The following is a 20,138-nucleotide window of genomic DNA, read 5'->3' as shown; positions in this document are numbered from 1 at the left end:
AAAAAATAAACCCCTGGGTCTTATGATCTCTGGGTTAGAGATCAGTTCACCTGGAGAACATGGCAATTTAGGAGAGTGGCCAGCATGGCATCACGTCCTTTCTGAGCTTCCTCCCTTTCCCAGACACTGCCCCTCTTCAGGAATTTCCCAGCCCAGAGTTGGCAACCCTAAACTGGGAGTGGGCAGATCTGTGTTAAGGAGGCTATATCCTTCCTGTCAGTGCCACTAAACAGAAGTCAAACCACCTCCTGAGAGGGCAAGCCTCGTATTGTACAATGGGGCTTTCTCCCAAGCAATTATGCAGCCTGGGACTCCAATAGGTCATAGAGGTGACCACATTTAGCAAATAAAAGGACTTGGAAGGAACGGTGAAAGGTATTGCAGGTAGAGTTGCCAACTTCCTGGTAGTGCTTGGAGATCTCTTGGGATTATAACTGGTTTCCAGAATAGAGATGTAATTCCCCTGGAGGAAGTGGCTGGTTTGGAGGGGGTGGCATTCTTTCTCTGGGCTCTACCCCTAAATCTCCACAATTTTTCATTCTGGAGTTGGCAGTCCTACCTATATGGCTTGTTCAGTACTCAGAGTTAACATTTGTGGGGGTGAGGGTAAGGTTTTGAACCGGCGCTTAGACACCCTGCTTTTTGGAAAGCATGCAAAATCAAATGGCCCAATGGCCAATTAAAAAGGCAAAGGTAGTCCCCTGTGCAAGCACCACTCATTTCCGCCATTAGCCTTTCATTCAATGATTTCAGCTCTTTCTCATGTAAATTCTCCTTGAGGTTTGCTTTCCCAGTCTCAAGGTGCTGAACATGCATCTCTTTCAATGCTGCTATACTCAGTAGGGTTCTGAGAGTGGAACTTTACAGTCAGTTCCTTTGGGATTCCCTCACAGTTTGAGGATTCACCTTCAGATTGCAGAACTTCACAAACACCACATGAACATATGAAGCTGCCTTATACTGAATCAGACCCTTGGTCCATCAAAGTCAGTATTGTCTTCTCAGACTGGCAGCGGCTCTCCAGGGTCTCAAGCTGAGGTTTTTCACACCTATTTGCCTGGACCCTTTTTTGGAGATTCCGGGGATTGAACCTGGGACCTTCTGCTTCCCAAGCAGATGCTCTACCACTGAGCCACCGTCCCTCCCATATCTGGCAGGTGGTACTCAATAAGGTGCATGCAAAATCAAAATCAATGGCCCAATGGCTCCTTTGGTATTTTCCACAGAAGACATATTGCCTCAGTCCTTACTCTTCAACCTGGGTTTTAAAAGGCCTGGAGCAGCTGAGTGACTGAATAGAGTGGGAAGCTCCTCTGTGCTGTGTCAGACCCTATTCAGATTGAGAGCTACTCTCCAAGATTTCTGTGGTCTTTCACATCACCTGATCCTTTTTTAATAGGAGATTCCAGGAACTGAGACCTTCTCCATGCCAAGCAGATGCTCTACCACTGAGGCACAGCCCCTTCCCATTAGTCATCAAGGGAGCAGAGCTGATGGTGCAGTCCAGACAGGGCTATAGAAGCAGAAAGCATGCAGCAAAATGTGAGGCTCCAGAGCTGTGGGGTAGGAGCTGAGACTTGGTGGGGTCCCGGAGTGCTTGAAAGGTTGCTCGCTGTTATGTGTCTGTTGGCACACAGCCTCCATTTACAACCAGAGGAAAGGGGCTTATTAGGCTTTAGTCACCCACCCTTCAGGTTGAGACTTGTTCTGAGTCATTAAAAGGCATTGCAGGAATTGTGGGTTTTTTAGTCTGGTATTGGACCGTTACTGCTGCAAACAACTTTTGTCTAGGGTGGATTTATGTCACCCAAGAGTTAGGAAACACATTTCCCAGATTTCTGGTTCTTCAGAGGTTATTCCTCTTCCTTACCTGAAATCTTTAGGGGAAGAGTAGTAGTAGAAGACTGCAGATTTATACCCTGGCCCTTCTCTCTGAATCAGAGACTCAGAGCGGCTTACAATCTACTTTATCTTCTCCCCCCACAACAGACACCCTGTGAGGTGGGTGGGGCTGAGAGGGCTCTCACAGCAGCTGCCATTTCAAGGACAACTCCTGCGATAGCTATGGCGAACCCAAGGCCATTCCAGCAGCTGTAAGTGGAGGAGTGGGGAATCAAACCCGGTTCTCCCAGATAAGAGTTGCACACTTAACCACTACACTAAACCAGCCCTCTAGGTAGTAAAACATCTTTTTTGCCCCTACGTCCACCATGATGAAGACTTTTGCAGACCTGGAAATTGTGCTTACTGTTGTATTAGTTCAGTTCATGTTGATGAACAGCTTTCTCAAAAAACAAAAGCAATGTCTTCTCTATGTGTGAATTTCTGCCTTACTTTATCACCTAGGACAGGGATGGGCAGAAGGCCAATTGGGAGTGACCAGAGACTCACCAAGCAATTAAAAGCAGCTCTCCACCCCTTCTGCAGTGTTGCTGTGTGGATTGCTTTCTGATTCTTGTCCGCAACTGCTTCTTTCGGCCTTTCACATACATGAAGAGGCATGATCCTGTACTTTGGCTCTGGTGGGGAGAGTGACCTAACCATGACCCTTTCCCTTTAGCCGGTGCATCCTTGCTTGTGGATGGGCAAGGAGTGAGTGCTGTTGACTGTTCCCCCTGCATCCAAGCTATTTGGCCTCTTTCAGGGAAAACAGTGTCTTCTCCAGCAGGGAAGGCTACAACTTGGGATGGTGTTGGCTTGTTTTTGGGAAAACAGAAGAGTTCCCTGTAAAAGTACGGCAAAACTGCTTAGAAAGGCTGCTGTTGTTGTACAAGCTGACCTTTTATGATTTACACTGTCTGATGTTCTTTAAAAACACACACAACAAAACTAAGTGGGCAGCCGTGTTGGTCTGAATCAACTGTTAGCCGCCCTGAGCCTGCTTTGGCAGGGAGGGTGGGATACAAATACGAAAAATAAATAAAACTAAAACTAGAACAACAAAACTAAGCAACTCCCAAAAACATACTTTGTTCTTTCCTGACCTAGTTGGACTTATGAATACGAAATTGGCACAATTGTCTTTCTAACCATAAGCTGAGCTGTAGCTTTTATGACCCTCTTGCACAACTGCTGACCTACCAGCCACCTACTACAGCCTGCCAGCTGCATGCAAGGTTGCCAAATTCAAGGTGGGCCCTGGTAAGTTCCTGGAACTGACAACAGAGATCACTTCCCCGGGAGAAAAAATGGCTGCTTTGGAGGGTGGACTTTATGGAATTATACCGTTGAGGTCCCTTCTTTCTCCAAACCCTTCCCCCCCCCACACACAAACTCCAGGAATTTCTCAACCAGGAGCTGACCACTCTAGACCAGGGGTGTCAAACTCATTTGTTATGTCGGCTGGATCTGACATAACTGAGACCTTGTTGGGCCAAGCCATGTGTGCCATAAAATGTAATGCCAGGTAGTGGAGATATAAACTTTATAAAGCACACAACTACAAAGATTTTTTAAAAAATTTAAAACATGCTTAAAATACAAGCACCTTGCAATATTTTATTTAACAGTTCCTGATAACTGACACCACTTGCTCTGAATTATTGCATCAGAATCTGGAGACAATGTCTGTGCTGTAGTAATCTTGAGTATGCTGTTCAGGTGTGTGTGTAAGTTGCAAAACTATTGTTGGTTTATCGACATTTGTTACAGAAATTTCATGGTCAATGCTTTGAGCCTAAGACCCAGGGGAAAACATGAAATGGCTGAGGGTTATGAGCTTTTGTACATAAGTTGCTTTATGTGGTGGTCAGCCAGTGAAGAACATAGAGGCTTTGCTCTGTAGTTCCTGTGCAATCAAGCAAGCCTGGCAAAGCAAGCTGTGATGCAGAAGGAAGCAAGGGAGAGAGAAGGAAGCAGATGAGAGCGCCTGATCTGTCCCTTGGGCCACATGTGTGACACCCCTTCTCTAGACTTATCAGCCACTTCTGGTAAATAGCAAAATTCAGCAACTAAATGTGCAGTATTAAGGTGTGGGCCACACTGAGCTTGGACGGTCCTCAAATTTTTGTGGAATAGGCATGCCATAGAGTTGCCAAATTCAAGGTGGGGCCTGGAGAGATTCTGGAATTATAACTGCTCTCCAGACAACGGATCAGTTCTCCTAAATAAAATGATTGCTTTGGAGGTTGGCCCCTCGGGCGTTATACTATGCCAAGGAATGTCTTCTCACAACCCCTCCCCTCCCCAGGTCCCCCCCCCTTTTCCAACCTGGAATTGGTAATCCTACATCTGTCTGCACTACTAGAATGCTGAGGAGAGGCTGGTGAATGGGTTGTGGATGTCTGCTACACACTTCTGCTGTAGTGAACTTCCCCAGTTTCCTGTTTTTGAAATTGTAAGGGGTTGAGCTGACACATCAGATCCAGGAAGGCTTTTTTGTTTTAAACAATTTTATTGATAACATATGGTAACAATATCTAATTATATCATTACTATCTCTAACCCATATGATATTTTCCAATCCCCCCTCCCTCTGTTACTAGACTCCCGCCGAGGTTATATATTTAAATTCAGTTATAAAGGTGCCCTTAACCAATCAAAGTTCAATATCTTTCTTTTCTCATATTCATATTAAAAAATTGTCCAATGTCTTTTTACATTCCACTCTTTCTCTATATATCCTCTAAATTTCTTCCACTCCTTTTTAAACACATCCACATCATAGTCTCTTAAAGTTCTTGTTAATTTGTCCATCTCACGCCTCGATAAAACTTTCACAAAAGGGGTTGAGCTGACACATCAGATCCAGGAAGGCTGCAGCTCTCACTTTGGAGTGCTGTTTATGATGGATTTCTTGGTCCCCGCTGAACCTTCCTCCTCCTTTCTATCCCCACTGCCTTATGCCTGAATTTGAAACATCCTGAGTTGGAAGGAAAGGTGTGTGGGATGGTGATGGCAAGTGGGGTTTCTCTCACTTTTGTGGATGTTCTCTTGGGTAAAGAAAAGGGGGTAGACTGTGTCTGTAGATGGAGGTTTTATTTTGCTAGCTGTGGCGAAGCATATTGACTTGGTGGTGCCCTGTTCTGCTCCATATCATGGATTTAGTGGCGCTTACAGTTGTTTCTTCTCTCTCCACACTCCTGTACAAACATTTCTGTCCACAGAAACCTCATCATCTAAATAAACATCTCCTGGAAAGACCTACGGATATTAAAACATATGGAGACCCGTAATCTAAAAATAACACACTAACGCCAAGCACCATAAAAAGAGAGCACTTTCTGCAAGCAGCCCCCAGCGAAATGAGTTTTTTTTGGTGGGAGAGGGGCTGTTGGGTGGGTTGAGTCGGCAGCGGAGCTCCGTCGCAGCTGGGGCATCAGTTTAAGGGGCTCTGCGCGTGCTCAGAAGCTCCATTCGTTATTGTGGACATCCGCTTTTTAGATTTTCGAGACCCGCCCCCCCCATTCTTTTTAAAATTAAACTTTAAAAAAACCCAAACGATAAACAACAAGTGCAGTCAAATATTCACAAAATCTTAACCCTTTAAATCCCCCCCCCCAAATCTATAATAACACATCTATACCATTATCCTAGGATCAGATTCAGGCAAAGTTCAAGAAGTAGATACAATATGATCAACATAAAGCTGCAAAATAAACTCCCTACATAAAGCAGCGCGGAGTTTCTTAAGTCTCTGGATGGAGGAAGGCGCTCTGTGCATGCTCAGAAGCGTCCTTTCCCCCACTCTTTCTTAACGCGGCACCTTCACTTAAACCCCCCTCCCCACCCCATCCCATCCCAACTCTAATTTGTTTGACTCCGAGAAGGGCACTCTGCACACATACAACTAACAGCACCAGTCTCTGTGGCTCCGCTCAAGGCGGGAAAACGCCACGGGCGCATAGCTCCGCCCCCACTCTTCCCTCCCCCCGGACTGGTCTGCGGTGACGTCATTGGGCGTGGCCCGAGCGGCGGTGGGCGTGGCCGAGCAGCGCGCGGTGGCGTAAGAGGCGGTGGCGGCCGGTCCTCTCAGGCACCCACCAAGATGGCGGCTTCGGTGGGAGGCGCTGGCGGCCCTCCGCACTTCTCTCTCCTGGTGGTCTTCGGCGCTGGGGGCAGCAGGCCCGGCCTCCGGAGGGCTGTGCTGGGGGCTGTCCGAGGCGGTGAGGGAGGCGGGCCGCAAATGGCTCTTGGGGGACCGGAAGTGGGGGGTGAATTATTGGGGGGGGGGTGATTGGCTTTCTGGCCTGTTGTGGTGGTGGTTTTTGTGTGTAGGGGTGTGTAGTAAACGTGAAGTTTAGGAGGAAGAGCTTTGCCTGGTTCCTCTCCCTTTGGGGAGATTGAGGGGTGGGCTGATAAGAGAAAATGGGCTAAGACAGGGATGGCCAAACTTGTTTAATGGAAGAGCCACGTAGAATAAACATCAGATGTTTGAGAGTCGCAAGAAATGAACATCCGATGTTTAGGAGTCACAAGACAGGAAGGCAGCCAAATAGATAGGAGGGAGGGAGAGGTGGAAAGCAAGCCACTTTAATTTTAAATGCATTCTCCAAGCTGCCGGCTGGCTTGGCTTGAAATAATTTAAAGAGAGACATGCCTTTTCCAAGTCAACCAATGGGGTGGTGGGGCTTCGAGAGCCGCACAATAAATGTGGAAGAACCACATGTGACTCCTGAGTCGCAGTTTGGCCACCCCTGGGTTAAAATATGGGGATGGTGTTACGAATGTGAGCATAGGGGAATCCTAGAGGGGCATCATATGGAGAATTTGGTTAGAAGGGAAGTTGGTATGGTATTAAGAGTCCATGTGAAAGAGAGTAGGAGGGTGGAGGACTAAGTCAAGGAAGAGGTGAATGGAGGGATATGATAAGATGAGAGGGAGGACCTCTTCCTTTGTTAAGTTGTTGGGAGAGTTTTGCTGGTGGGATAATAAAAGGACATTAAGGCAGGATGAGAGGAAGAGCTGTGAGGGTGGTTAATATGAAGAGATGGGGCAGGACCTGCTTGGGGAGGGTTGCTGTATGATGTGGGAGGTGGAAAATCTTGGAGGGGAAAAAAGCAGAACTGGAAAAACTTTGTGTGGCCAGGAGACTGTTTAAAATTTGTAAATAACAAACCCCCACACTTATTGCCATTTGCTTCTGCCTGACAAAAACTATTAGAAAGAAGTTTGTAGTGGTTTACAATAAGCAGATATTGTGTGTAGGTGTGGACCTGTGCAGTGTCGAATTCACAGGCTGGTGATCTCTGAATTTATATTTCATGATTTGCTTTGCACATTGATGCTGCCTGTAGTCTGTACAACTTCTTTCTTGCAATGCAACTCCCCTTTTAAAATAACTGATAGGATAGGAAACGCTCCCTCTGCCATGTGTGTATTAATACAGGAGATATTATACTTTAAATACTGATGGCTGTCTTTGACAGGAGGTGACACTGGATGAATTTGGGTCTAACTTTTTCATCTCTGTCATAAAATCTCCACTCTCCCTAAACCTGTAAATTTAGTCTCCCTAAATCTGTAAAAGGCTTGGAAATGGAGCTTTCCAAAGATAATCAGGGATATGATGGGGCTGCTTGGGAAAGAAGCTTCCGAAATAAAGCAGCCGTGTTCTGGGTTAATGTCTGCTGTTTTGGTGGAAAAAATAAAATGGATGGCTGGAGAAAACCCTGGAGAAAGGAATAGATTGGTAAATGGGAGCCAGACATTTAAAAGCAAGTCCAATATTGGCCTTTTACTTTCTGGATCATCTATGTCTTAATAGGTGTTTCTGTAAATCCTAGCTGTCCAGAAAACATTATTTCAGGGCTTCCTAATTCTGGAATTTGCCTGCGCTACGTGGTTGGAGGAACTGTTGAGTTCACACCCCTATGTAGATGCTGGATGGCAGCGAGCAAGAGATACTTTGAATAGTTGGTTTTCTTTTGCCAAAAATTATTCCTTTGTTTTCAGGTTAGGCTGGAGGCTTCTAATTTTGTCCCAGCCACAAAGGTTCCTTGCATCTTGTCTGCACTTAGCTTGTTTTATGTGGTAGGTGCAGGTACCTCTTCCTTCTCTTTGCTCAGGTTTGAGGCTGGGACAAGGCGCTACATGGAACAAGATGTAGCCGGGGGGGTTGTTTGTTCATCTGCAAGAGGGTTTTTCTTGGCTTGGGAAGCTTGAGGCAGGAAAAGGAAATAGAGGTATGAGAGTGAAATGGGCATCTTTAGGAGGAAGTAACCAGAGCTGTTTCCTATCCTCAGTTCTGTGTGAATCTGATTTCTAGGGTGGAATTCTGTTTTCTCAGAACATCACCATCAATGTCTCATTCTTAGGAAAGTGTGTTTTGGTTGCTCCTTTGGCATCTGTCTTTGCTCTTTGGCCTTTGCAAAAGTCTTCTTTGTGTGTTCCATATCCTCGGAAGTGGAAGGTTGTGAATTTTGGCTTTCTGGCAGAAGTAATAACGATGCCTGGGAACTGTAGGAAAGCCGTTGCTGCTTTTAACTGCCAACCAAGTATTTTGTTTTTTAAAAATGCTCTGTGCATGTGAGACAGTGTGCTTTAAAGCCAAGATGTAGGGAAGCGGTAGGAAAGAATGACTTTTTAATGAAGAGGCAGGGTGGGGGGAGTAGAAAGCAGGCTTAGCAGTGGGGGTGATGGAACAAAAAGCTTCAGGATGGCCTGAGAAATTGTGTTGAGTGACAGCTGGCCTTGCCCTATGGGGACTGAAGGTAATAAAAAATAATAAATAAATAAAAATGTGATGTTGGTTTGTTAGGCTGGAAAATTCAAGCATTTTAATAAGATCCTGGTTAGCAGTATGTAGTAAGAATATCCACGTCAAAGATTAAAGCAAAAATGAATGCTCTGCCTAACTTGAAATGGTGTTGGAAGTTTGTCAGTCGTTGCCTTTGGATGGACAAGCCCAGATATTCACTCTTCAGTTATCCAGAAATTAAACTCAGAGCTGCTAACAGGAGCCTTCAGTGGCATAATTGAACATGCTTTTCCTCCTTGGCTGTTGTGTGAGTGCCTGGGACTCTTGTGCCTGGACTCATCTTTGCCATGTTGAGATGATGGCCCAAAGCACAGCAGCTTCTTTGAAGCCCTCCCCTCTTGTGGCTCTGGGGTCAAGGGGCATGTTTTCATGCTGGGGTGAGTCAGGTTTTCATACTGGCTTTGTGATGCTTTACTCTGCACAAAGGAGCCCATTTTTCTCCAGGCCCTTTTGCTGGAGAGGAGAGGAGAGGATGGGGGTGGGGGGATGAGGACTCCAGTTGGTGATTGCAGTTTGCCCAAATGAACACATGGAAGGTGTTCAAGACAAGATAATCTGGGACAGTCTCTTCTTTATGATTGCTTTAATAGCTCCTTCTCCAAGAGGCCTGGGAAAGGGTTTCCCGTAGCTGGAGGGCCTCTTTTGCTTCTGTGTGGCTGAGTCACCTCTGCAAGGTGCATGCATGCTGGCAGCCAGCGGCGCACCTGTTGCGGAGCATGCCTTCTGGCAGCTTTTAGAAGAAGAAGAGGCTTGTAGCAACTTGCATTGGGATGGCTGAAGGATTTGTGCTGTCTGCTTTGCCAGCTGTGCCTTTCAGGATGCCAAGATCTGTGCAGTTCACTCTTTTTTGGGGTTCTGCTACACAATCAGAAGTTGCGTGCAGGGTTTTGATTTCTTTGTTTCTATTTCAAAGGAGGGAGAGCTGCTAGTCCTCATTGCGGTAGAATCTGAAGCCTGCTAGGCTCCAGTGCTCGAACTCAGGAGGGCCAAGGCCTGTGTGGGGTCTCCCTCTTGGCTTCTGTTTTGTATCTGTGGCTCCCTGTGATGCTATTTCTTCTCTCCTCGCTTTTGTTGGGACAATGTGTGCTGTCACTTTCTCTCCCCAGCTTTTGGATTAAAAGGATAATATAAATATTGTACGCTTGTTGGCATCTCCGATTTGAGAAGAATCATGCCTCTTCATGAGCTCGCTAGATGGCCTTAAGCAAGGGCTCCCACCCTCTCCATTTGCAATGTGTGGATAAATAGCAGCTTGACTGTTAGTCACACCCAAAAGTTGTATGGAAATATGAAGTGTCATCTGCTTATTCAGTAACCACATAGAGGCCCAAAGGAAGGTGGATTTCTTTTACAGAGGTTAGGCTAAAAGAAGAAAGTCTGAAGAGGAGTCCCAGGTGTGCTTCAAGTAGGGGACCCACAGCAGCAATGGCCGGTATGGTGGTGCAGAAACAATACTGAGGCTTTACCTGAACTTAGTGTGGCAGCAGAATGTCGGCTGACTTTCCAGGATTGCTTTAAAGCTGTCCTCCATAGCTATGAAGGCTGGGGATCTTCAAATATAAAGAAAGCCAGGACTTTTGGGATGCCATATCACAGTCATGTGCTGTGGTTGTGCGGGTGTGTTCCACATTCTCACTATTCCCTCATCGCCTCTCCTGCTGCTGTGCTGGTCGTGGATAGGATTCTTCCAACCTTCTGGGCCAATTCAGATGAGCTTGCATTACCATCCTAAGCAGAGTTATAGCTTTCCAAGCCCATTGACCTCAGTGATTCTAGAAGGGTGCAATTTTACAGTACTGTAAGCACTCCAGACAGTCTCTTATGCAAAGTGAGTGGTTGGACATCAAGATCCATCTCCTCAGAAGAAGCAGCTTCTTCTGTATCATTGGGGATGGCCTTTGGGTCCCTTGCAGTGCCAGGCTGTTGGGAAAGCACTCCTTGCTGGCTTGCTCTTCCTGGTGGCACCCTGGCTTTGGCTAGAAGCAGAGCTGTGGGTTGTTCCTGGATTTATTGACTCAGGGCTGACTCAAACAGCTTTCCTGGAAGACTGAAGCATTGATGACCACTGAGGTGACCTGGGCAGCTGTCTGGAAGCAGCACTCTGTGATTGTGTCATGATGTGTCATGGAGGTTCTGGGTATGAGTGTGTGTGTGTGTGTCTGGAACAGTCTCCTGGCCTGCATTTGCTCCTTTTGGAAGGGAAGGAAGGCCCATTGCTGGCAAATGGATGCTTGGGATCCCTGAATCAAGGGTAGGACTCTGCTTTGGGCCTGCATCCTCTTCTCATTCTCCTAACAAAACAAAGGGAGGTTACAGGTCAAACACACTTTGTAAAACTTGGCTGGCCTACAGATTAAAGTCCTTTTGAAATGTGAAGTTCACAAATGGGCTTTCCTGAGCAAGCTCTGGCCTGTTTTCCAGCCGTGATGCCCTGTGCTTAAGTAAAAACTCCTGGCTGGAAGTGTTCAAAATGGCTTTGCAAGTATTCTTTTGTAATCCTAAGAGCAGCCCTGAAAGGTAGGCCAAGGTTATTATCCCTGTATAGGAGAGGGAAGAAGAAGACTGCAGATTTATACCCCGCCCTTCTCTCTGAATCAGACTCAGAGTGGCTTACAATCTCTTATATCTTCTCCCCCCACAATAGGCACTCTGTGAGGTGGGTGGGGCTGAGAGGGCTCTCACAGCAGCTGCCCTTTCAAGGGCAACTCCTGCGATAGCTATGGCTGACCCAAGGCCATTCCAACAGCTGCAAGTGGAGGAGTGGGGAGTTAAACCCGGTTCTCCCAGGTTAGAGTCCGTGCACTTAACTACTACACCAAACTGGCTCTCTAGCTAAACTGGCTCTGTAGGGCAGCTAAAGTTGAGGGAGCGTGTCCAAGGTCACCCAGTTAAGTGAGAATTAATCTGGAAACCTTGAGCTTGTTCTCTTAGTTCTAGTCTTTGTTCCTTTGGGTTCAACTATTGCCATTGTTTTGTGAGGGAGACCCTGTTGGAGGGGGGGGCTGGGTAGATCCATGCTACAAAAGGAGGTGAATGTGTAGTTCAGTGTACTTTTTTTTTAAAGAAAGCTTCTTGTCCTGACGGCTGCAGAAGAGTGTCTCTCTATGTGAGTGTACCTGTGACGGTGGTGTTTGCCCTCAGCTTGCTTAAAACGGTTGGATTAGGGCTGGAGGGACCTAGGTTTTTATGCAGCCATAAAACTCCCCAGGTGACCTTGGTCCAGTCACAATCTCTCCATTTTGCCTACCTCAAAAGGTTGTTTTTGCGGATAAAAGGTAGTGGTAAAGAGCAGCAGACTGTTCTGGAGAAGTGGGTTTGATTCCCCACTCCTCCTCCACAGGAAGCCTGCTGGGTGACCTTGGGCCACTTGCAGTTCTCTCCAAACCTTCTCAGCCTCACCTACCTCCCAGTGTGCTCATTGTGGGGAGAGGAAGGGAAGGATTATAAACTGCTTTGAGATTCCTCAGGGTAGAGAAAAGCAGGGGATAAAAACCCAATCCGTTGTCTTCTAAAATGGGGAGGGGGGAACCATGTACTCTCCAAATATAACCACAAAGAATAGGTTGAGGGTTTTTTTTGGGGGGGGAGCAGGTAATTTAGGTCAGATTGAATTGATTGTTCAGCTTTGAGAACTGGGTTTAGAAGTAAAACCAGCCTTTTCCGTTACCTGCTTGTTATTTGATTCTCTGGTTTGAAGGACCCTGCGGCGATCGCCTCTTTTCCCCATCTGCTGAGATGCTTCCTTGCTAAGCGGCACTTCCTGTGAACACCAAACAGGAAGCAGCTGGAAAGGGCCTCTCATTCCAGGGTTTCTTCTCTCTTCCCCCCTCCCCCTTAAAGTCAAGGGTCCAGGATTTGGGAGAGGGAGATTAAAGTTTCTGTCATGTGAGTATTTTGGGACCTCTGCTTTTGTGAACTCTGGAATACACAGTCCCCTTATCCTCCCAGTCAGAGCAGAGTCGGGCCTGGCAGCTTAGACTCAGGACTCAGCTGTTCTTTTTTTCGAGCCTTTGTGTTTGCAGTGGCAGTTGCAGTGTTTGGTCTGATTTCTGCATCGCTCAGCCATATGTATTAAAAGTCTGTGGCCTCTTGTCTTTGGCTTGCAGGATCCCAGGGGTTTCTGCCCAAGCGTGTGAGGTCTCTCTTGACCCTCATAGCCAGAGGTCACAGCAATTAAGAAAAAGATCTAAACCGTCTGCCAAAGAATGGTGATTCTAGCCTTTCTTGCAAAAGCCAATACCCTCTGAAATGTCTAAACGGATAGTTAAGAAAGACACGTCTTCCAGGAAACAGCTTGCTGCTAACAGGGTTGATGAGACTGGTTGGGAAAGCTCCCAAGTGTGGTTGACCGTTTGGTTTTTAGGGGACGTGTGCCCTTCTTGCTTAAGAGAGTGCTAACCACTCAGGAGAGCTTGCAAATGATGATATGAACTCATGCACAGGATCAAACGACATCACCTAAGCCAGAATTTAAGGCAGTTCCGTACATTCCAGCAAAAGATGGGAAGGATGTGTTATTATTTTCTTTCCACGCAACCCTCTGCAGAAAGCTTACTTGAATTTTCTGCCCCACCTAAGGCTTCTGCCTTTCACATTGAAGCAACCCCGTGGCTGCATTGGACAGCTTGAGGGACTTTAGACCCCAAGAGGAAGTACCTCCGTCTTTTTAAACAGGGGTTAATAAACAAGGCCCTGACCTGGGTAGTCCAGGCTCGCTTGATTTCATCAGATCTTGGAAATGAAGTAGGATCAGTCCTTGTCAGTATTTGAATGAGAGACCAGCAAGGAATACCAGAGTCATGATGCAGAGGCAGGCAGTGGCAAACCACCTCTGAATGTCTCTTGCCTTGAAGACGCAATGGTGTAAGTAGGCTGTGGCTTGACACAAAAAAGAAGAGGAAGAAGAAGATGAATCAACCAAGGTTGGGAACGTGGATCTGATCCCTACGTAGATCCAGGTGGCTAGCCGTGTTGGTCTGGAGCAATAGAACAAAGTTGGAGTCCAGTAGCACCTTTAAGATCAACCAAGTTTTATTCAGAATGTAAGCTTTTGTATGCATGCATTTTTGTATGCATGCTGCTCTCTCATTCAGATACTGACAAGGACTGATCCTACTTCATTTCCAAGATCTGATGAAATCAAGCGAGCCTGGACTACCCAGGTCAGGGCCTTGGTTTATTAACCCCTGTTAAAAAAGACGGAGGTACTTCCTCTTGGGGTTTAAAGTCCCTCAAGCTGTCCAATGCAGCCACGGGGTTGCTTCAATGTGGAAGGCAGAAGCCTTAGGTGGGGCAGAAAATTCAAGTAAGCTTTCTGCAGAGGGTTGCGTGGAAAGAAAATAATAACACTTCTTTCCCATCTTTTGCTGGAATGTATGGAACTGGCTTAGGTGATGTCTTTTGATCCTGTGCATGAGTTCATATCAGACGAAGGAATGGTGTACATTGAACAGAGTGACATATAGCTGGTGGGCAGTGGTTAAGCATGCAAAGTGGTACAGAGTTATAATCCAATAGCAAAACAGTGAAATTAACAAATTGAAAAGACATTTGGTCTGGATAGTATCTGCATGTCAGAACTGAAGAAGGTGTTACAGGACAAAGCAGGAGTCAAGTTGCACCTTTAACACCAACCAATTTTTATTCAGAACGTTTTTCAGAAGGACAATAAAAGCAGTCTGTTAATTGCTTTCTGGTTTCTTAGTCTGGGTTAAACTGAGAACTATTTTCTCAGAAGTGTTCTCTTGTTACCTAACTCACTTTTTAACATGTAGCATAAATGTTAAACGTGGGTTAAAAATGCTTTTAACGCCCTGTAACACCTCCTTCAGTTCTGACATGCAGATGCTATCCAGACCAAATGTCCTTTCAATTAGTTAATTTCACTGTTTTGCTATTGGATTATAACTCTGAACCATTTTGCATGCTTAACCACTGCCCATCAGCTATATGTCACTCTGCTCACTGTGCACCATTCCTTCATCTGATGAAGTATGCATGCATACAAAAGCTTACAATCTGAATAAAACTTGGTTGGTCTTAAAGGTGCTACTGGACTCCAGCTTTGATCCCTAAGTGCTTAGTGTTCTTACAGCCCAGCTTGAATATCTACAGATTGATTTCCATCCCTCCTGCAGAACTTAATACTCTTCTACTTTGGTGTTTGTAAGTAGTAACAGAGGCTGGTGAAGAATATTTTGCTAAAACTGAAAAAAGAGGCAAATAAATCTATTATATAAGTACAGCCTGCTGGATCAGACCAGTGGTCCATCTAGTCTAGCATGTTTCTAACAGCACCCAACGAAGATGATGATGATATTGGATTTATATCCTGCCATATACTCTGAATCTTAGCGCAGTCACAATCTCCTTTACCTCCCCCCCCCCACAACAGACACCCCGTGAGGTAGGTGGGGCTGAGAGAGCTTTTACAGCAGCTGCCCTTTCAAGGACAACTCTTATGAGAGCTATGGCTGACCAAAGGCCATTCCAGCAGCCGCAGGTGGAGTAGTGGGGAATCAAACCTGGTTCTCCCAGATAAGTCTGCACACTTAACCACTACACCAAACTGGCTCTCTACACACCAGAATGGCTCCAAACACCAACTGCTTTGTGGAGCCAAACAGCAGCTTTCTCTTGCCACTGCCCCCTGACTCTGGTATTCAGAGGTTTGCTGCCTCTAACTATGGAGGTTCCTTGTAGTCATCCACCGATGGACCTTTCTTCCATGAATCTGTCTAACCCCCTTTTAAAGCCTGCTGTGCCCATGGCTATCACTATATCCACTGCAGCATCTGAAAACTTTTACCAAGTCAGGTTTTTGGTCTGTCTAGCTCGGTTTTATCTACTTATTTGTGAAGGTAGTGTAGAAGGATCTTTCTCAACCTGTTATCTAGAATCTTTCAATGGAACCCACAGCCCTTCTGCAAGCAAAATCTAGTGCCCAGTCACTCGAGCTATTGTTTTCTAGCTAAAAGCAGAGGAACATTATCTGTGGGATTTTCTACCTTGCCTGACCCTTATTCCATCCTAGCTAGCTCAGTCTTTCATGGCAGCAGTCCTCCCAAGGCAGAAAAATGTCTTTCCCAGTGTCTTCCACCTGAGAACCTTTAACTGGAGTTGTCAGTGTTTGAACCTGTGAATTATGGCTTCTTGCTTACCATGCTCTGTAGCTGCCAAATTCACACAGGTTGGTATTGTGGGCTACTCCTGCTAAGCTGTGGAGTCTTGTGAGCAAAAATTCTGCTAGCATTAAAGTTGTGAGCTACTTCATAAATTAACTTCCTCTGAGGCCATTTTTCCTAAGCTAAGACAAAAATGCATGAGCTAGAGGCTAAAAAACTGTGAGCTTGCTCACACTAACTCAGTTTAGAGGGAAGACTGGTTGTAGCACATGGCCTGACCTTCCCATCCTGAACAATAACTCCAGTAGAGCTTAGAATCCTGTGTCACACTGTCAGATGTATTGTAGCAGAAGCTTTCATGAACCCAGGGTCCCTTTGCATTGGCATCTTCCAGAATAAGTCAATTGGTTTTTAAGGCTGGGGTTTTGCTGCTACAGCAGACTCTAGCTGGGCTGCCTCTCTGGTGGTGGTTAGCCATGCATCTTGTTTGTTTTTCCCTGATGCACTTGCTCTGTTGCTACGTGCAAAGGCTGTGAACTGTTATCTGAATTCTCCAGTGTTTCATAGCTTGGCTGCCATTTTTCCTAAGCTAAGACAAAAATGCATGAGCTAGAGGCTAAAAAACTGTGAGCTTGCTCACACTAACTCAGTTTAGAGGGAAGACTGGTTGTAGCACATGGCCTGACCTTCCCATCCTGAACAATAACTCCAGTAGAGCTTAGAATCCTGTGTCACACTGTCAGATGTATTGTAGCAGAAGCTTTCATGAACCCAGGGTCCCTTTGCATTGGCATCTTCCAGAATAAGTCAATTGGTTTTTAAGGCTGGGGTTTTGCTGCTACAGCAGACTCTAGCTGGGCTGCCTCTCTGGTGGTGGTTAGCCATGCATCTTGTTTGTTTTTCCCTGATGCACTTGCTCTGTTGCTACGTGCAAAGGCTGTGAACTGTTATCTGAATTCTCCAGTGTTTCATAGCTTGGCTGCCAGGGTGGGGATCAGGGAAAAGGCAAGGATGTAGCAAAGTTGGATGTCTTTCTCTGAGAATGACCTGAAGGGCTTGCTATGGTTACGCTGCTCAGCCCTGGGAGCTTCCTGGCTGGGGGAAGGCCAACCCAGGAACTGTATGTAAGCTGCTGTGAGTTCCTCAGGGGGATGTACGGAGCACAGGTGCAGCACACACATGCATTGCAGTGTGTTGTGAGAGCTCTGTGCAGCTTTGCTGATGTGAAGAGCGCTGGTCTTACGTAAGCGAGCAGGTCGTGTCAACAGCTGTGGGGTCTGGATGCCAGCAGCTGCTCTCTCTTCTTCCTTGTTCTCAGGTGGAGCAAGCATGTGGCATTGCCCGTGTGGCTAGCGGAGCGAGTGCTTCGTATCTGCTTTGTGTCGTGATTGCGGCAGAAAGCCTCTGATACGGTAGAGCGGGTGCAGCACCGTGGAATGCCTTCTGCTTTGGTCAGAGAGCAAAGCTGGAGATAGGCTTGACCTCCGCTTTCTGTGTGGGGAAAGGAAACCAGTCGGTTGTGTCTGGAAATGAAAATCTTGTACCATGTCTTAGAGACAGGAGAAGCTGGGGACAAATAGTGGGTTGGGGACTGAGAAGAAGCAGGGGAAACGAGGAAGGTCTGGTATAAGGAAGAGCAGTGTTTGCCAAGAAAATGAAAGGGATGAAGGGAATTCGGTGTACTGATTTGAACCAGTGAATCATTTAGGAGGCTGTAAAACTCCCAGTAGAAGGTTAGGAAGGGATAATGGTTTTTCACTGTGTATCTTCAGCTGTCTGGTGAGCCACTCAGTTCAAGATACTTTTCCTTGTGTATTAGGTAGGTTAGACTGAGAGAGAATGTCTGACCCAAAGTCATCCTATGAGCTTCCATAGCAGACCTGGGTCACCTGGACCCTAGTCTGGCACTCACTATGTATCTTATGCACAGAAGCTTCTGGGCAGGCAGTGTCCTGATCTAAATGTGATAATAAATGCAAAGAAGCATGCATGCACAGAAAAGCTTATACCCAGAATAAAACTTGGTTGGTCTTAAAAGTGCCACTGGACTCAAACTTTATTCTGCTGTTTCAGACCAACACAGCTTCCCGCCTGAATCTATGAGACATGATAAGTGTGCCCTAATGCTAAACATTGCTGTTGGATGGCATAATGTAATAAATCAGCCCTCTTCTTGCTGAAACCAGGCAACAGAGGCAAGTGGGGGGATATCTTGCTGCCTTTCTTGTAGTTTCTTAGGCTCAGGTGAACTCTGTAATAGTGGGGTGAGATGCTGTTTTGGTCTAACGTGTCATGAAGAAAACAAAGAGGAGGAGGAGATTGGATTTATATCCCGCTCTTCACTACCCAAAGGAGTCTCCCACTACCCAAAGTGGCTTACAGTCTCCTTCCTCTTTCCCTCCCTCCAACAGACACCCTTTGAGGTAGGTGCAGCTGAGAGAGCTCTGACAGAAAGTGCTTTTGAGAGGAACAGCTTTGCAAGAACTTGTGGCTGACTCAGGGTCACATCAGCAGGTGCATGTGGAGGAGTGGGGAATCAAACCTGATTTTCCCCAGATAAGCGTCCGTGCATTTAACCACTACACCAAACAGAGAGGGTTTAGGATCTAAGGATGTCTCTGGATAGCCCCTGGATTTACACGAGAGTGAAATTTTGTACATTTGGGTGTGGGTTGGTGGCACCTTGAGAGCCCCGTGGCGAAGAGTAGTAAAGCTGCAATACTGCAGTCGGAGCCCTCTGCGCATGATCTGAGTTCGATCCCAGCGGAAGCTGGTTTCAGGTAGCCGGCTCAGGTTGACTCAGCCTTCCATCCTTCTGAGGTCGGTAAAATGAGTACCCAGCTTGCTGAGGAGAAAGTAGACGACTGGGGAAGGCAATGGCAAACCACCCCGCAAAAAGTCTGCCGTGAAAACATCGCGAAAGCAACGTCACCCCAGAGTCGAAAACGACTGGTGCTTGCACGGGGGCTACCTTTACCTTTTTACCTTTAGGTGGCACCTATGATGGCCTGGTTGGAAAAATTGCTTACAACATTGATTGACTCTTCACAGTGGCATTGCTAGTCAGTACTTGGTTTATGATATTGTGGATTATACCATTGGTATAGTTACTGCTGTGCTGCTGTTAATTCCTGACATCCTTCAAGACTTGTGAGAGGCCACTCTGATACTGCCTTAACTGCCTTAATCTTTTTCCAGACCTGGGGTAGTGGGCACACACCTCTACTGGTGAGGACCCTTAGCTTGAGGCATGGATACCCTGCGCTGTGATCGCTGCCTCTTCTTGCTCTGGAAGGCCAAGGGCCCAGTGGGAGTATCTTTCCATGATCTCTCCCTTTCCCGTCTTCCAGGGATTCGCTCATGGGATATCGACCTGACTGCCTGCAACCTCGACCAGCAGCTGAAACTCTTTGTATCCCGTCATTCGGCCACGTTCTCGGATATTGTGAAAGGTAAGAGGTGGGCAAAGATGGTGCTTCTGAGTGGCCCCGGTCAGCCTCTGTGGGCACCCTTTTATCATTCTTGTCCATTGCTGATGCAGAGATTTCACTCTGGTTATAGGATTCCAGAACAACTTCCCCTCTCCCCCCCGCGCCTCCCCCCCCAAAGTTCTCAAGATTTTGCAGCTATAATTTGCAATGGCTGATCCTTCTGGGAAAGAGCTTCCTGGGGTTGCAATAAATTCTCATAGTTGAACATTTTTGACATGGAGTATGGTGGTGTCTCAGCTGCCCTTCTTTGTATTATAATAAAGGGAGATGACCCTTTGCAAGCTATATAATCCAACCATTCGGGGATCATGTAGCCTGCATGATGTTGTCCCTGTGCCATAGAGCCAACCTGATTTGGCTCTCTGACAATATCACAAAGCTAAATCAGAGGGCTGTTCTTTCTTTGGATGGGCAAGGGTGGTTGGGCTTTCTGAATTATCTCTGTGTGTAGGGGTGAAGTGGGAGGTGGTCATTCCTGAAAGATGAATCGCCTCATTTTTGTACAACTTTCCCAGCAAGATGAGTTTGAGCCTGGGGGTTATTTTACTGTTGGATTTTTAAAAATCCCACTTTTCTTCCAAGGAGTTTGGAATGGTGTACGTGATTCCCACTTGTCCTTTAATTGTCACAACAATCCTGTGAGGCAGGGTAGGCTGAAAGAGAGTGATGGTTCCGAGGTTCACCGGCGGCTTTGCAGCCTGGGTCTCCCTGGGCCTCGACTGACATGTGAACCTCCATGTTGCACTGGTGCTCTCTGTTCTCCTGTCCTCTGTAGCTTGGTTCACTTTCCGTGTTCATCTTCGTTGTGGCATACCTGTCCTTGTC

At 46.5% G+C, this 20,138-nt stretch overlaps 1 protein-coding gene across 1 annotated transcript in view; it reads left to right on the top strand.

Annotated features, from left to right (window-relative positions):
* The first annotated feature begins 5,936 nt into the window (after positions 1 to 5,936).
* Positions 5,937 to 20,138, top strand: part of MAP1S (microtubule associated protein 1S) — a 35,251-nt gene continuing 21,049 nt past the window's right edge. The window contains exons 1-2 of the mRNA XM_060232539.1: positions 5,937 to 6,104; positions 19,173 to 19,274. Of these exons, the coding sequence (XP_060088522.1) occupies positions 5,987 to 6,104; positions 19,173 to 19,274 (220 nt within the window). The 5' untranslated portion in view covers positions 5,937 to 5,986. The remainder of the gene's footprint in view (positions 6,105 to 19,172; positions 19,275 to 20,138) is intronic.

Source organism: Heteronotia binoei, chromosome 2 (assembly GCF_032191835.1).
Source record: "Heteronotia binoei isolate CCM8104 ecotype False Entrance Well chromosome 2, APGP_CSIRO_Hbin_v1, whole genome shotgun sequence".
In the NCBI taxonomy this organism is placed as follows: domain Eukaryota; kingdom Metazoa; phylum Chordata; class Lepidosauria; order Squamata; family Gekkonidae; genus Heteronotia; species Heteronotia binoei.
This window is presented reverse-complemented; position numbering and strand designations above follow the sequence as displayed.